At 40.8% G+C, this 16,549-nt stretch overlaps 1 protein-coding gene and 1 long non-coding RNA gene across 5 annotated transcripts; both read right to left on the bottom strand.

The window, feature by feature from the left end:
• Window positions 1-2,925: 2,925 nt before the first annotated feature.
• On the bottom strand, window positions 2,926-9,153 carry LOC135243378 (uncharacterized). 4 transcript variants are annotated; one of them, XM_064315160.1, is made up of 8 exons: window positions 8,819-9,153; window positions 6,596-6,925; window positions 6,016-6,291; window positions 5,496-5,603; window positions 4,835-4,930; window positions 4,592-4,672; window positions 4,125-4,194; window positions 2,926-3,515 (listed from the first exon to the last, which is right to left on the bottom strand). In XM_064315160.1, exons 2-8 carry the CDS (start codon window positions 6,867-6,869, stop codon window positions 3,491-3,493), a joined length of 930 nt encoding a protein of 309 aa, XP_064171230.1. In that variant the 5' UTR covers window positions 6,870-6,925; window positions 8,819-9,153; the 3' UTR covers window positions 2,926-3,490. The 4 variants fall into 4 exon arrangements, 2 of the variants coding, with proteins under 2 accessions (XP_064171230.1, XP_064171232.1); XR_010326619.1 differs by lacking the exon at window positions 4,125-4,194; XM_064315162.1 differs by lacking the exon at window positions 4,835-4,930 and having other exon boundaries at window positions 8,819-9,151.
• Window positions 9,154-12,782: 3,629 nt separating this feature from the next.
• LOC135243895 (uncharacterized) lies at window positions 12,783-15,383 on the bottom strand. The gene is made up of 4 exons (XR_010326831.1): window positions 14,745-15,383; window positions 14,152-14,198; window positions 13,792-13,937; window positions 12,783-13,242 (listed from the first exon to the last, which is right to left on the bottom strand). It is a non-coding gene; the product is annotated as an uncharacterized LOC135243895 (long non-coding RNA).
• Between the last annotated feature and the right edge of the window lie 1,166 nt (window positions 15,384-16,549).

A 16,549-nucleotide genomic window follows, 5' to 3' on the forward strand; every position in this document is an offset into this window, starting at 1 on the left:
CACTGCCATAAGATTCACACAGCTCTCCTTTACCAATATTAAATAGGATGCTAAGCTATCACAAGTCATGACTAGACATTTAGAGATGTGCTTTTTGAAGCTGATGACATTTAGAGATGTGCTTTTTGAAGCTGATGACATTCAGAGATGTGCTTTTTGACGCCGAGGATGGGGCATTTTGGATTTCCTGACTGGGCAAACATGAAGCCGCGGTAGCTTTCTTTGTTCTGATCGGACAGTTTTGTGATTCTTCGTCTGGGCATTGTGTGACAGGTACGAACACTCAAGACCCTAGATATCCATTTTAACCTCAAAAGAGGAGAGGCACAGGTCTCTGTTGCCCTCTCTCCCCCTCCTTGCCAGGTGAAGCTTTATGTCTACCCACACCTTCTATACCAAGCCCTTAGCCGTGTCCGGTGACATCACGGGTGAATCCATTAGCAGACGCGTGTCTGCATCGGTGATGTGGGGGTAATGTTGACTGACATCTTTTCCCTTCTTTCTGTCTGTCTTTGCAATGGATTTAAAGACATTGTTGCAAGACATGAATGTCTTGTCCCTGGTGATGTGAGAGGAGGAGAGACCACGGCTTAAGCCTGGTGCACACTAGAGGATTTTAAAATCTTAACCGATTTTAAAAACGTGGGAGACCACAGACATAAGACGCAGGACCACACACTTGGCGTTTATATAAACATATTTCAGAGTGGCGATTCCAGGGACTTGGGATCTCACAGAAACTTGCGTGATCAAACGTGACTTCAGAGCAAAACAAACATGGAGGCAGACCGTCGTCGTCAGCTGGTTGCTCTTGTGTGTGCTATGTTGTGCACCGAAAATAAACAATACAAGAAAACTGGATGAAGTTGTGGCTGAGAAGACGGAATCAGCATGGCTTATATATTTTGCAGCGCGAGCTGGAGGCAAGTTGGAAATAAAGTTTTATTGTTAGTCTCAAACGGGGCTAGTGTAAGCTACTGCTACAAGCTAACGTTGTCATAACATTTTTCCCAACCGTGAAAACTGCCTGACTTGTTTACATTTTGGACAGATGTGGCTGTGGGTAAATCTGTCGCAGTTTCCGTCGCAGCACTTTCGACACAAGCAAAATCGGAAGCGCTGTCCTAAAATTTCTTCTTACCGTGAAGAGTGTAAGAAGAGTGTAATGTGTTAACACGGTTTGATCTAAATGCAGTTGTAGCACATAGCCTTTTTTCCAACGGTGATATTTCTCGATATAATTGTGCCACCGTGTTAACACTCCTGGGCTTCATATACATCATTCATAATCTTTCTCTTTAGCCTTGTCTTGATCACAGGGTTTTTTTTCATCAACCTCAGTTCCTCTGCTACTTGATTCCCAAACGTGCCATCACAGTCAGCAGCTGGCTTCTGGATCGCAACAGACATTTCCTGTAACAAATCAAGCTTCCGCTTTTCAAGGGGATCAACAGTTTGGCCTTTGTTGCGCTTTTTTGCAGGCTTGAGAGCAGGAGAGTAACGTTCACCATCATTTTCTTGGGTATATGGTTCAGATGCAGTGGTTGACAGGTTCCCTGAAGTGTCGTTGCACATCTCTGACCTCATCTGGGTCACTGACGGTGTCATCTGTGTTCTGTTCTGCTGCCATTGCATCTTTCACCAACTGATCAAGCTGTAACAAAGATCATGTGCCATTGATGCATACAAATTTAATCAAAATAGAGCAAAAACAATTTTTCTATATTTTCACAACACAATACATATGCATACTGTAATGGTAATTGCATCTGCATTGTCAAATCTTTATATGAGTATCCGAAGCTCTCTAGGACTCGTACTGAAACACAATAAAGTACTCAAAGGAAACTAAATAGCAACACTCATGCTGGTTTCGGTGGAACGCTGGGTGACGTTTTTTGAGGAAATCCACGGATGTGGAGAAATAGTTTATTTCTCTCTACCACATATAACGTAGACCTAACAGTTAAAGCGGGCAGCATACTTCAAAACAATTGAATTGCCAATGTATTATTATATTATCTATATAGGCTATGTTATTATTGTAACGTTGCCGGCAGTGTGGTCTCCATGGAGATGGGGAATCAGCTTGTGGAAATAAAACAAAATAAATCACAGCCACTTTCTGACCAATCACACACAATGTTCGCATTGGTATCATCTGCGGTGATTTCGGCTAGTTAGAAAATCTTGGAGGTGCAAGAAGTGCCGAAAAAAACTTTGGCAAGGGAATGCATTTGTTCATTTTCTCTCTGCCAGCAGGCAGCATACTTCTTGTGGAAACAAAGTTCGGTGAGGTCGTAAGAACAAATGACATGATTACGGAGAAAACAAACAAATGCATTCCCTTGCCAAAGTTTTTTTCGGCACTTCTAACTCTGTTAGTGACTCTGCCACCAACAGCACTTTGATGGACTGAAGTTTCCTCTGAGAATCTCACCAGTGAAGTCTGGAGCATGGATGGCATGCTGCCATGGGAGGTGAGGAAGGTGAGGAATGTGAGGGAGGTGAGGAAGGTACAGAAGGTACGGAAGGTGAGGGAGGTGAGGAAGGTGCAAAAGCTGAGGAATGTGAGGGAGGTGAGGAAGGTACAAAAGGTGAGGGAGGTGAGGAAGGTGCAAAAGGTGAGGAAGGTAAGGGTAGTGAGGAAGGTGCAAAAGGTGAGGAAGGTAAGGGTAGTGAGGAAGGTGCAAAAGGTGAGGAATGTGAGGGAGGTGAGGAAGGTGACAAATGTGAGGAAGGTGAGGAAGGTGAGGAAGACGCTGAACTGTCGGGCAGGAGTGGAACATGATGCTGTGTTTGCATGCAGCATGCTACAGCCAGGTAATCAGGACTCATCTGCTCTGCCTGCAGTGACACTGGGGCTGAGGGACAGAGAAATCTCACACGGTTTGGCCCAGAAGACGCTGCATGTGCTGTCGGTGGCACAATCACTAACTGTGTTTTATTTTGTGTTATAATAATGAATAATGTAATTCCTTTCACAGCTGCTTTATTATTTAAAATAAAAAGTATTCTTCTGAACAGCAGAGAAGAGAACACTGAAGAGCACACCACAATAGCCAGACACTGCTACATAAATATGTTGCTTATTTCTTGAACAATATCACTCCCTGCTGTTCATACATTAAATAGTCAACAAATCGGAATAGAAATTTTTTTAAACACAGAAAAATAAAAAACCTGCAAAAAGAAAAGTACAGAAAAAACGCATATATTTTCCATGATACCACTGAGTTCTTCACAGTCAAAATATAAAAATTATCAGATACTTGTAAAAGCTTCCTTTAACAAGAAAGAATGCAGAAGAAACAGTGGCATATTTACATAATAACAGGTCTCTGAAAAAAATTGTCTTCTTCCTTCTCTAATGAAGTTGCACTGAACAGACTTGAAATGTCCACATTTATATGTTGATTTTTTTGTTTCATTTTTCCATTAGAATCATTGAATAGTTATCCATATTACATTTTGCAGACGCTTGCATAGATCACTTTATCATTTTCTTCTTGTTCCTGCAGAAATATGACATGTCAGAATTATTGTTTACATGAACTTAGAACATGGAAAAATATATTGGCTGATGAACAAGGCCATCAAACAAGAGAGATAAAATTATTCGGTTTATGCCTGTGAAACCTCATATCCGGTCATATTTGACAAATGATTTGGGCCAGACTTAAACCAGCATTTATATGGTTGAGGCTGTGGAAGTCCAGGCATACCTGCAGCTCACCCTCCTTTTAAGAGAAGGCAAAGGTGCAACCCTAGGTATGCACTTTCTTTTTAAAAGAAAAACACATAATTTTACTAATTGTTTCAGGTATTGCTCAGGTGTGCATCCTTGGAAGTACATGAGGTGCAGTCCGATGCACCAACATGCACCTAATTTAAGTTTTTCAGTGTAATTAATTTCCCGCACACATTTGGCGCATGGAATGTACGGGGCTGGATTTGCTGACACAGATTAAGCTTATTCCTGGACTAAGTGGAGTTTTGTATGGAGAATGTCTATTCAAAATTGAATTTAGTCTAGGATTAGAAACTGGCCCATAATGAAAGCCTTCCCATGAATTAGTTCACTGGTTCATGCAGTGTATAAATAGTACAGTTAAGCCCGTTACCTTGATCTTTCTGTAGCTGCGACATTACTGTAGACTGCGGAAGCTGCACTGGAATCACCATTCCCATCCACTGGTAATTTGGATAGAAGTGTGAGAGACAAAAATATTACAACAAAGCTTTTAAAATAACTTTATATGATTTACCATATAGGGAGTACTGAGCCACGTAACATTTTTGATCACTCAGGTAAATTTATAAAATATGACTGAATCTTTACTATGATCAAGCCATACATGGCCTATAAGTTTGTTGTGGAATAGATTGGCTAAGAAACAGGCTTTGTAACCTGTATAGCTCCAGTATATATCCACCTGTATAAATGGGTGCTGTGTTTTTAAAATGCAAAAAGCTGTGTAAGTCACCGTGTATATGAGAGCAAATGATAAATGCCTGTAATGTAGTGTGTTCCCTTACATTACTGCACTAACTCAAGCTACGTGTGAATAGCCTTGTTCCTCTACACTACCTTGACCCTGCTGCAGATCTGTGATGTTACTGTAGACTGGATCAGCTGCACCTTTCCCTTCAGCTGGTGATGTGGAGGAACCTGAGAGGGAAAAAACATTTAAGCAAACTGTAAATGATCTCTCTGGGAAGTGATTGGTTATATTTGGTTGATCTTGTGTATGGCATTGGTTTGTTTTCAATTATATAAAATATCAAAAGAAAAAATGAAACAACATAATTTAAAAACAATGCATTTACTTACACTGTACTATCTGTGTCATGGTCCTGTTTTCCTGTCTGTGTTTCCCTTGTTGGGCCGCCAGATGGCGGCACTTCTGTTTTGTGTCCTGCTCCCCCCCTGTTAATTGTATGATTGTTTTCAATTGTCTCGTTATCCCATCATTGTTCCCACCTGTGTCTTGTTATCTCCTCCTTCTGGTTTGATTGTTTTTTGAGTTCACCTGTGTCTTGTTACCCCCTGTCTATTTAAGTTCTTTGTCCCCTTGACTCGGGTGCTGGTTCCTTGTGTTTGTTCCCGAATTCTGTTTGTTGCAAACCGTATGTACCTGCCTGTATTTTGTTCCTGACTTGTGTTTTGTTTGACCTTCCCTTGTGCTCTGCCTTCCCGTGTTCTGCCCTGCCTGTGTTTTTGAGTTCCTGTTGTTTTCTGTTTCATTAGATTATTTTTTGAGTTTGTGTTTTTGCCCATTGTGGCCTTGTCTGTTCCCTGTTTGTTTGCCTGTCGTTAGTAAAGTCTTTGTTAATTTTCCCTTTTTGAGTTTGCGTTTTTTTTTTCCCCTCTGCGTTTGGGTCCCCCCTACCTTTACCGTGACAATCTGAGCAAAGAAATGTTGTAGTGTGAATGCTCTAGAAATCTCTGTCAGAGAGAATGGTAAACTCGGAACAGAATGAGAAGCTTTTACCTGCTGCTGTTTTTAGACGCCGAAACAACAGACCTCCTAACAGCAACAGCACTCCAACACACACAGCAGCAGTACAGGCCAAAACAATCACCAGCATCCATCCATTATCTGTGTTGGCACAAAAGAAGGAAACTTAACTAGGGAGCTCAGAACAGGGAGAATATTCTTATTTATTTAGCTATTAAAAGTTAATTCATTGCTAGGTTATATTAGAAGTTACATTCATTATTCAGCCGTATTAAAAGTAAAAATTCTTATTTTGTCGAATAAAATGATAGGTGCGTGCACATCATATTGAGTTAAGCACTTCTGTTTTCTGTTTGAGTGGCATTGGTACATGACTTGGCTAGACTCACGCTTATTAATATTATTACTGTGCATATTTTATTACAGGAAAATAGTTTTATTTAGTTATTGCTAATATGCTTGTGAGACTTTGCATTTGACTATAGAGACTAGGTGGTTTAGTGTCTTCCCCTAAGTTGTAATGAATCCTGTGCCTGTGGTTGGAGGTTAGTACCTGGCTTTGGCAGTGTGAGGGGGACCTGTGCTCTGAGCATGCTCCCTGTGAACACTGCACAGGCCCAGTGCAGCTGGTCTCTGCTCAGAGTGGGCAGGGTGAGACTGAGCATCTTTTTCGGGTGCCCCTCACTCAGGACCTCCTGTTTTACGAGCTCCCCCCTGCCCCCCTTCATCCGGAGCCAGGCCAGGGTCACAGAGCCGATCACCTGTGATATCTCACAGTTCAGCACAACTGACTCACTCCTGGACAGACCACCAAGGGGCACTGCTGAGACTGAGAGAGCACATGTACATGGATTATTTATTTATTTATTTATTCTTCATTTTTCAGAAAAATATTTTTTGTTCAGATAACATCCATTATTCGTCATTGAGTTTCTGTGAGGTGCACTACCTTTATGACTTGGGCTCAACACTTCTGTTGATTACTGTTAACCCATGGCTGTAATCTGTTACATTGCATGGCACAGCATATTGTAAAAAAGGCTACTTTAATAAGCATAATGTGTAAGAATGCAGTTATTTATTCAGTTCTGTAAACTGTGTAAGCATACGCTAAACCTGAAGTGCAGACTTACCCTGAACAGTTACCAGAGTGACTGTGGCCATCAGGGAGTGTTTAGAGTAACAGAAGTACCTTCCACTGTCTCCAAACTTCACCGGTGAGATTCTCAGAGGAAAATTAGGCCCATCAAAGCCCTCAGATGAGAATCTCTCTTTATCGACCTCCATGGAAATCGAAGCATTCTCATATTTATTAGCTGAGGCCACACGGATTGCATTTGTCCCAGACGATGGCTCCCATTGCCAATATGCTGTTCTGTATGAGGCTGGAGAACGGCAGATTAGCATCACCTCACTGCTGTTCAAACTCCCTCTGTACAGAGTGTGCTCTGTGCCACGTGTACCTGAGGAATAAAGCTGTGGTTAGAATGACTGTCTGTACAGTCAGCACATATGCTACTGCTACAGGTAGTGAGCAACATGTGAAAACATGTAAAAGTAAATGAACTCACACAGAGTTGGTGGAAGAGAAAAACTCAGGCCTCATTACAGAATAGCCTACAATAAATACCCCACCTCCCACCATGAGAGCTATTATAGGCAGCGTGGCCGGTCTGTTTCTGTACAGGACATGCTGGTATATTACTTGTCTAATTAACCCTTTAAGGTATGAGATCATACATTTTCTGATTATACAAAGAATGTATCTTTACTGTGATCAAAACATACATTACATTACATTACATTACATTCATTTAGCAGACGCTTTTATCCAAAGCGACGTACAAAAAGTGCATTTTCATGATCGTAGACAACTGCTGAACACGGGTTCAGTAAGGTACAATTACTTATTTTGTACAGCTATTTCTAGCCGAGAACAATGAACACTATCCTGGTCTAACATCTGCAAAGCCAAACTAGGCAGAAGAATAAGCTACAGTATTAGGACGAATACAATTTACCAAGAAGTGCAGGGATGGGGCAACATGTAACAAGTGATAGGAAAAGGGTTTTTTTTTTTTTTTTTTTTTTTTTAAATATATACAGCGTGGTGGTGGTTATTCTAAGTATAGTCTGAAGAGATGAGTCTTCAGGCCACGGCGGAAGATGGATAGTGAGGGGGAGGTTCGGAGAGGGACGGGGAGTTCATTCCACCACTGGGGAGCTAGGGTGGAGAAGCTCTGTGATCCCTTTGGGCGGGTGGGAGGGGTTGCAAGACACCCTGCTGCCGCAGAGCGGAGTGGTCGAGCAGGCACATAGAATTGAGTCATGTCCTGCAAGTACATACATGGCCTATGAGTATATATTATAGTTTTTCTTATTTAATTTTATTATATTTTTTAAATCACAATACATGAGCATCAACAGTAACTGTCATTTGTATTTAATGGGTGAGTGAGCTCTACTTCCTCTACTTTACATTTTGTCCCTTATTTACCCTATTGTTTAATTTATTGTGCATTATCGTGGTCTCAGATGGAAACTTGCATGTACTGTTTGAAGGAATTTCAGCATTAAAATGTTAAAATACTTAATATGTCATTTTTAAACACGTGTTGTGACTTCATCGTAGCTAGTTTTTTCCTTTATTTTTTAAAGGTGTGAGGGATTAATTGGCAGACGCAAAGTGTTTTAAATTAAAAACTGGATGCGATGTTCTATAAATAGTGTCAAATTAGAAAAACGTGACCATGGCTGTTCTTGTGTTATTGGAAGACATTGGAAACCGTGCTTTTAGACAGGAGAGAGTTTTCAGAGACCGGAACGGCTTTTTTGCGCATGATGATCTTCCAAATAATTTGCTCTTCTCTTTTGGTCCATGGTTATTTCTGACTAAACCCTTATTTGTGCTAGCATTATATAAGGGGAAATTGCTGATTGTAAGGCATGTTCAGGTGCCGTCAATTTTAAGTTCATTTGAGATTTATAGATCACAGGTGCGTAAGTTACAAATGGGCTTCTTAGAACCTGCGTAAGCAAGGTTATTTATGCTCAGTATCTTTTATGAATCGAACGTAAGCACACCATCGGAAAATTATCTTAATACTAAGTATAAATCTAAGAACATTTTTATAAATGAGGCCCTTGGTATATAGTGGAGTATACTTGTGTATATCTGTACCATTTGTACAGACCAAAACCATTTGCAAATATGGAATATGGAGACATTACTTGGGTTTATCTTTAATCGTAATGAAAGAAGTGATTCACAGTTATAAATTCGCTTATGAAAAACGATTAAAGCTCAGGATGCTTTTGCAAATGCTACAGTGAATACCGTATCCATAGTAACATACCCTTGTTGACTTCAAATGTACTGGGAATGCTGAAAATAAGTGCTCCGTTCCATCTGAGTGTGCAGTAATATGATCCCTCACTGTATTGGTCAGCACTGTGGATGATGATGTGGGCAGTGTTGTTGTAGAACAGCGTTGTGTTAGCAGTAGGTTCTTTGTCCCTTTCCCAGTCCAGTGTAGCTGAATCTGGAAGGTGTGATACTTCACAGCTCCTGATCACATCACAACCTTCATTTTCTCTGGACCAGCTCAACGGTTCCACTGCAGGAGCAAAGAGCAATTGATTCAGAGAAGCTTGTGAACCTTTTCATCAAATCATTGTGTGGCCTACATCTAAAAACCAGCCATCAAATTTAAAGCACTATACACTCCTCCAGTTTTCTGCTGTGAATTCTATGGAGAGGTGGAAGAAAAAATATAACCATAAAGTGAAAATTTTCACCTTGGTTTTGTTGTGCTATGTACTCTAAATAAATCGACAATGCTGATCTGTATCACCTCAGATTTAATAAGGCAGTGTCCAAACATGAGGACTATGAGTCACTACTTTCCTTGATCCAACTACCTTCATACATTGGTTATTATTCACAGTAAATGTCCATTTAATTAACTCTACAGAGTAACGTGTGTTCAGTGGCTACGTTTAAATGTGTCGAGTGATTTAACACTAACATTGCTGAGCTTAAATGTGTATAAATTAAATCTAATTGCAGATCAGATTTGAATGTAATACAGATATAACTTGAACTTTGTCTTATTTTTCTACATAGTATAAGAATCTGTATAATCATTAATAATATCATTTATAAAATGCATCAAAGCCGAATTTACCTTTATAGCGAACACTTCAAACTGGGCCACTTTTACTTTCTTTGGTTTAGTTTGAATAAAAGTAAAAACTCCTGCATCTTCTAACTCTGGTCTGAGAATAATTTCATACATTCTTTCTTTTGAAATAGACATCTTCGCCTTCTTCAAATTCCTTGAATGCTTCCCATCGGACTGTATAGTTATTATCCATATTATTTAAATCTAATTTCAGATTCAACTTTTTTGAAAGTAAAACAAAAGATATTCCTCAACTTTGTGTTGCATTTGTCTTATAAATATTATTATTTTTTAAAATACTTCTATTGTAATGTCATTTCACTATGAAGTGTTACCTTGTATAGCGAACATTCAACCACTGGGCCAGCTTTACTTCTTTGGTTTAGTTTGATAAAAGTAAAAACTCCTGCATTTTCAACTCTGGTCTCAGATAAATGTCATACTTCCTTTGTTTTGAAATAGACTCCTTCTTCAAATTCCATGAATACGTTCCATCAGACTCTATAGTTATTATCCGAGTGTTTGTGTAGCTTCGATCATGTGACGTCCACTCCCAGATGAATTCTGTCCCGTTGGTCTCAGCAGGGGCTGATAGAGAGACCCCCTGTATCTGCTCAGAAAGGAAGTATTTGTACTGCACCAACACTGCAGTAAGAGATGAACATACCAAATACAGAGATCCAACTGAGCACAAGACATGATAATATTGCATTTAAATATGGAGGCAAAGTACAGTTAGTTCATTAAAGTTAATCCCAGATTTATAACCTGAGATAAAAATATAATCCCCACACCTATAATGAATATTTGAGGTATATTTTAGCCTAGGATGGAAAAGTATTGCTTGTACCGGCTATAGTCATGGTTTTAGACCCAAAATCATTATCATTACCTTTTTTGTCCTCAATGTGGTTGTGGTACATTGCAAAGATATTTTCTTTCTTTTCAACATCCTGTAGTAGCCTACTAGTGGAGAGCTAGCAAAGCGAACCTTAACTGCTTACAGTACTCCATATCATAAATGAACATTTTTAGCTTCTTATAATGCTTTTGTATTATGAATTTTACCATTGAAAGACATGGACCGTTGTGGATAGTGTATGGAGTGATTGTAAACCTGTCTTAATGATAAAGTGACTATGCAAAAAAGTGTCTTGAATTTGCATATTTTACAGCATGAATAATGCTTTAAAAACAATATTAATCAAACTGTCATTAATGGTTATTATATAATTTCATATTTGAAAAGTCTGTGTAACTGCTTAGCATTGAATATAAAGCCATTTCACTGATAAAAGTAATATGCTATCACTTTGAACCTTTTGCTTCCTCTTGAATTTTAAACAGGAAACAAGCAAACAAAGAAAAAGCCTGGATCAATTTATATAGTAGTAGCAGCCTCTGTGACACTTTTTGTTATAAATAAGACATTTAAAAGTAAGACATTTTTTCCATGTTCTGCTATGTGACTCTATTATATTTTACCCTTCTGTAGTGATGATATAGAAATTGACGATTTGTCCATTTTAATTTTGTTCTATTATTATACATTTGGCTGCATTTTCATGAACGTTATATATGAATAAATAAATAAATTAATGAATATATGATTAAGACAGAAAGAGGGACTCACCCTCAGCTGAAAGAATGTGACAGTATCCTGATATCCACAACAGGGTCCACCACAGTACCATTGCCATGGCTGATGCCCTATGCAGCCCTTCTTATTGGTGTCTAACCTTTTTACAAGGTATACTTGACAGGAAATGGCTGAACAAAGAGGAAGTACCTCATCTGACACATTGTCAAGTGGGTGTAAGCAAGCAAAACCACAGTGACATGCTTTGAGTCTGTGTGCAAATAAATCCTTAAGACCCTGGACAGGAAAACCAAACAGACACCACCACTGCAATGTCCTAAGAAGTCACAACTTGCTAAAACACTGTAATAAGCGCAGGCATGTGTCTTGTTTATAAAATTCTAAATGGCCAGGCCCACCTCACCACACTACCATTGTAAAGATAAACCCTTTGTAGGGTTTGGAATGTTTCTTCAATGTTCTGAGTCAGTGTTCTAGAACTCCATTGCTTTTGATTTCCAGCAGCGATTGTTACGTCAGCATTAGAATGTTCAGTTGCAAACATTCTAATTACATGGAGCCTCCACCTTAATGGCTTTTACCGAAATCTAATATTAGTTCAACCAGATCTGTGGAAAAGTGGGAACTGTATAGTTCCAGGGAGGAAAAGCACTTTTAGCAACTCACAGTTCTAGCCACGCTGCCACTAGCCATTATGATGCCAGGTGGGGAGTTGGGTTGCTGCTGTCCACCAGGGGACAGCACCGGCCCTACACACAGGTATGTACACAGCTGTGCTGCATCTGTGGCCTATTACCTGATCATTGGGCCTAATAAAAGGCCTGGTGCTCAGGCCTAAAGGAGAGAGCTTAGGGGGAGTGATGTGATGGGCTGCTGTGGGTACAATTCGTTGTTTCTGAGTTTTGTTATTACTTTGCCTGAGAAACATTTGGTTGCCAGATTGGCCATTTTTACGATTTGGTGGAGAATTCTGCTGTGTTGGCTTTTTATTGGCAACAAACAGCAGAAAGCCAAACGTCTGTTCGCCATGTGATCAGTGGCCACTCCCAGCCCTGCATCACACCACACAAACCTGCCCATCACATCACTCCTTTGCCAGTACACTTAGATCATGGCTAAAGGACAACCAACTGACAACAAACAACACGTGTGGTATTTAGACCAATACCCCGCATACAAGTTTTCCTGATTGTCTAGTTCTTTTATTTATTTCATCATGACTTTCATGTTGATTGCAACATGTAGCAGGCTACCATGTGCTGTATATTGCTATGTTTGCATGCAGCATGCTACAGTCTTTTGTCTGCTTTTCTGTGTGTGGCAGTCACCATTGCCATGGCTGATGCCCTGCACAGCCCTTCTTACTGCTGTCCAGCCTTTTAACATGGTATACTTCACAGGAAATGGCTCAAAAAACAGGAAACGCCAACTGTTCTAAGCTATTTTGGAGGAGAGGTGTGGTTACTGTGGTAACTGCAGCCAGAGGGCTGTGGGGAGTGGTTCATTCGGCCCAGAAAACACTGCATGTGCTGCCGGTGTCAGTCACTAACTGTTTTATTTTTGGTTCTTATAATAATTAATAATGCAGTTCTTTTTCACAGCTGTTTTATTACTAAAAATAAAAAGTATACTTCTTAACAACAGATAAAAGCACACTGAAGAGCACACCGCCATATCCAGACACTACTTCCCTGTACATAAATATGTTGCTTATTTCTTGAACAATATCACTCCCTGCTGTTCATACATCAATTAGTCAACAAATCGGAGTACACAAGAAAAAGAAAAAATAAAACTGCAAAAAACAGTACAGAAACAGTACAGAAACAACTTACTAATGTATATATTTTCCAGAATACAGCTGTGTTGTTCACAGTCAAAATCTAAATATTATCAGATGCATGTAAAAGTTTCCTTTAGCAAAACAGAATGCAACAGTGGCATATTCACATAGTAACAGATCTTGGTAAGATCTGCAGATTGTCTTTTTTCATCTCTAATTGAGTTTGTCATGGTTCTGTTTCTGTCTCTGTTTTTCCTTGTTGGGCCGCCAGATGGCAGCACTTCTGTTTTGTGTCCTGCTTATTCCCCTGTTATTTGTATTATTGCTTTCAATTATTTTATTATTGTTTCTGATTGTGTCTCATTGCTCCCACCAGTGTATTGTTATCCCCTCCTTTTCTGGTTTGATTGTTCTTTGAGTTCACCTGTGTCTTGTTACCCCTGTCTATTTAAGTTCTTTGTCCCCTTGACTCGGGTGCTGATTCCTTGTGTTTGTTTCTGACTTTATGTACCTGCCCGCTTTGTCCTGCTTCCGTTTCGTGTGTGTGCTTCTACCTGTGTACTCTGCCTGCCTGTGTTCTGCCCTGCCTGTGTTTTGAGTTCCTCTTGTTTTCTGTTCTTAGAGATTTGTGTTTTTACCCATAGTGGCCTTTTCTGTTCCCTGTTTGTGTTTACCTTTTTTTTGTAGTAAAGTCTTTATTTTCCTTTACCTCTTGAGTTTTGTGTGTTTCACTCTGCGCCTGGGTCCAACCCCCTCAAAAACGTGACACAGTTGCGCTGTACAGACTTCAAATGTCAACTTTAAATGTAGGCTTTTTGTTTCATTTATCCATGTGAATCATTGAAATGTTATCCATACTACATTTTGCAGACACTTGCATAGATCACTTTATCATTTTCTTCTTGTTCCTGCAGAAATATGACACCAGAATCTTACATATGAACTTGGAACAATGAAATCAATGAAATTCAAACTTTTCAACAAAGTGGACCATTCATACACAAAATGTAACCATTTTTTATTGGTTGTATGAATATGATACGCAGTGCCTGCATTATGATATGCAGATGAACAGAAAATCCTTATGGTTATTCTCCTGAGTATCTCAGGGAACGTACTTACAGAATGAGACTGGGGGTTCAACTGCCTCCGTTGTTGTCTGTGAGGGTCTGCAACACCAAACAGCAGTGAAAAGATCAAACAGTAATTATTGGGACTGACTTAGTTTCTTGTTTTAAGTATAAAACAAAAACCAGCAGAACTTGTGACTAACCAGCACCACATTTGTGAACCCCCAGTACTGAATATTGCTTTTGCTAGTTAGATGGGCAACACAGGCTTATCTGTTTCAGGATTCCATTAGACCGTCTGCTTGTAATGATTTAATTATCTCAATCATTTATTTGCTCTGAAATTTTAGAGAAGCTAGGAGCTGCAGCTGCAGATTAAACAAAGTATATCTTTAGTTGGAGCATTTCCGCAGTGGAGTGAACAGCATTGGTGAAAACAGTGGTTTAGAAAATTATACCAGAATAATTGGTTGGAATAAAAGCCACCACCAGCGCTCCAGGAAAGAGGTTTTGCACCCCTTTCATAAGGTAATGTGTGCCCAAACTTAAGATGTTACTCCCATTGTATTCACTGGAGAAATCTCATAAACTGGCAAGAGTAATATACCCATTTTATTAGGATAACACTAAGTATAACAAACTTACCCAAACTGGGAGTGGTCAAGGAAAATATTAAGTATTGGAGCTCCTCACTGTCATTCTCCTCTTTAGGGGTATCTGGGTTTCCTATTAGTAGGAAAATGTATTAAATATATTCATGAAAATACACATATATGAATGTATGAAATGTATAATACAGATATATGTGGCCCCCAGTTGAGCCTGTGACTCCAGGACCCCGTTCGTGCTTGTGCAGTGTCTGAACTGCAGAGGTTGAAAGTCCAGGGGACAGAAAGAAAAAGCTCTGTCATATTTCTTCCCCCCTTGAACTTTACCAGCTTATTAGTTTTACCTCCTGGTTGAAAGATGTGCTAATTAGCAAATCAACTTGATTGCAACAAAATACTGGGGAGGATTTTTGCTTTCTGAACCTAGATTTTTCCACCTCTGCTTCACAGTAAAAGTGTGAGTCTTCTTTTTGGTGCATACCACCCTCTTGTGGACATTGTAGCAAACAAACCTCTGGTTTAGAAATTATACGTCTCATGACCAAGTGACCTATTTTTACTGAATCCTTTCCCCCACAGTCCCACTTCCTCCCTTTACTCTAATTGTTTAAAGAAGCCAAAACGGTTTTTGAAACGGGTTTTAATGTTGGTGTGTGTGTGCATGAGGCCTCGAATACTTCCATTTTTAAACTACAAGTGAGTATGAGGTTTAATTGATGCAGCCACAACCTGAAACCCACCCTCTAACCCTGACAGGAAAAGGCTGGTTATGTGCTGTCAGTACAATCTCATATCCATCATATTTTACACACGGTTTTTCTTCCGCAGGGCGCGGTCTAAGACTAATAACATCTTGTCTCTCTATAACAACAGAGGTGTGGTGGTGTCTGAAGAGGCGGAGGTCCGGGAGGTGGCCCGGGAGTTCTACAGGGGCCTCTATAGTGAGAGGCCCTCCGATGGGGCTCTCATGGACACCTTCCTGGGCTGCCTTGACAGACGTCTGGGTGACGAGCGGATGGACTCGGAGTTGAGCACCGAGGAGCTCACCCGGGCCGTGCTCTCCCTCAACCAACATAAAGCTCCGGGTCCTGACGGAATCCCAGCCGAGTTCTACCAAACTTACTGGGATCTCCTGAAGGAGGACGTGGCTGAAGTTTTCAGAGCGGCGTACAGGGAGGGGCGGTTGGGGGCCTCACTGAGACAGAGCTTAGTAGCTCTTGTCCCAAAGAAGGGGGACCTGAAGGACCTCCGCAACTGGCGGCCGATCAACCTCCTCTCAGTCGACTATAAGATCATGGCGAAGGCGCTGATGAGGAGGTTCCAAGGCCTGATTACATCGGTGATCGGACCGGACCAGACCTGCAGCGTGCAGGGGAGGTCCATTAACGACAACCTGCTCCTCGTGAGGGATCTAATCATCCACTCCGGGGAGCGGCGGTCCCCCTTGTGCCTTCTCAGCCTCGATCAGGAGAAGGCATTTGACCGGGTGAGTCATGTGTGCCTGGAGAGAGTGCTAGAGAGAATGAACATCCCTGGCCCCCTCCGGCGTTGGACGAAGATCTGCCTGACTGGCATAACGGGTAGAGTGGTTGTCAACAAGCAGCCCTCTGTCCCGTTTGCCATCAGGTCTGGCGTCAGGCAGGGGTGCCCTCTAGCATCTCTCCTGTACGTCATCTACCTGGAAACGTTTCTCCAGGCCATCAGGGCCAGCCCCGGAGTGGCGGGTTACCCGCTGCCGGGGGCTAGGGGAGAGCGGCTAAAGGTGATGGCGTACATGGACGACATCACCATCGTCGCTACAGATAGTCGCTCCATCGCTTGTGCCACCAAGGTGTTGGACGA

This window comes from Anguilla rostrata, chromosome 17, assembly GCF_018555375.3.
Source record: "Anguilla rostrata isolate EN2019 chromosome 17, ASM1855537v3, whole genome shotgun sequence".
Lineage (NCBI taxonomy): Eukaryota > Metazoa > Chordata > Actinopteri > Anguilliformes > Anguillidae > Anguilla > Anguilla rostrata.

Excerpts from the sequence above, each read along its gene's own strand:
- LOC135243378 (XM_064315160.1), bottom strand. The coding sequence starts at position 6,869 with ATGCTAATCTGCCGTTCTCCAGCCTCATACAGAACAGCATATTGGCAA. Across the intron at positions 5,604-6,015 it reads CCTCACACTGCCAAAGCCAG|ATAATGGATGGATGCTGGTG; the intron begins GTACTAACCTCC and ends GTGCCAACACAG. Across the intron at positions 4,673-4,834 it reads CATGACACAGATAGTACAGT|GTTCCTCCACATCACCAGCT; the intron begins GTAAGTAAATGC and ends TTTCCCTCTCAG.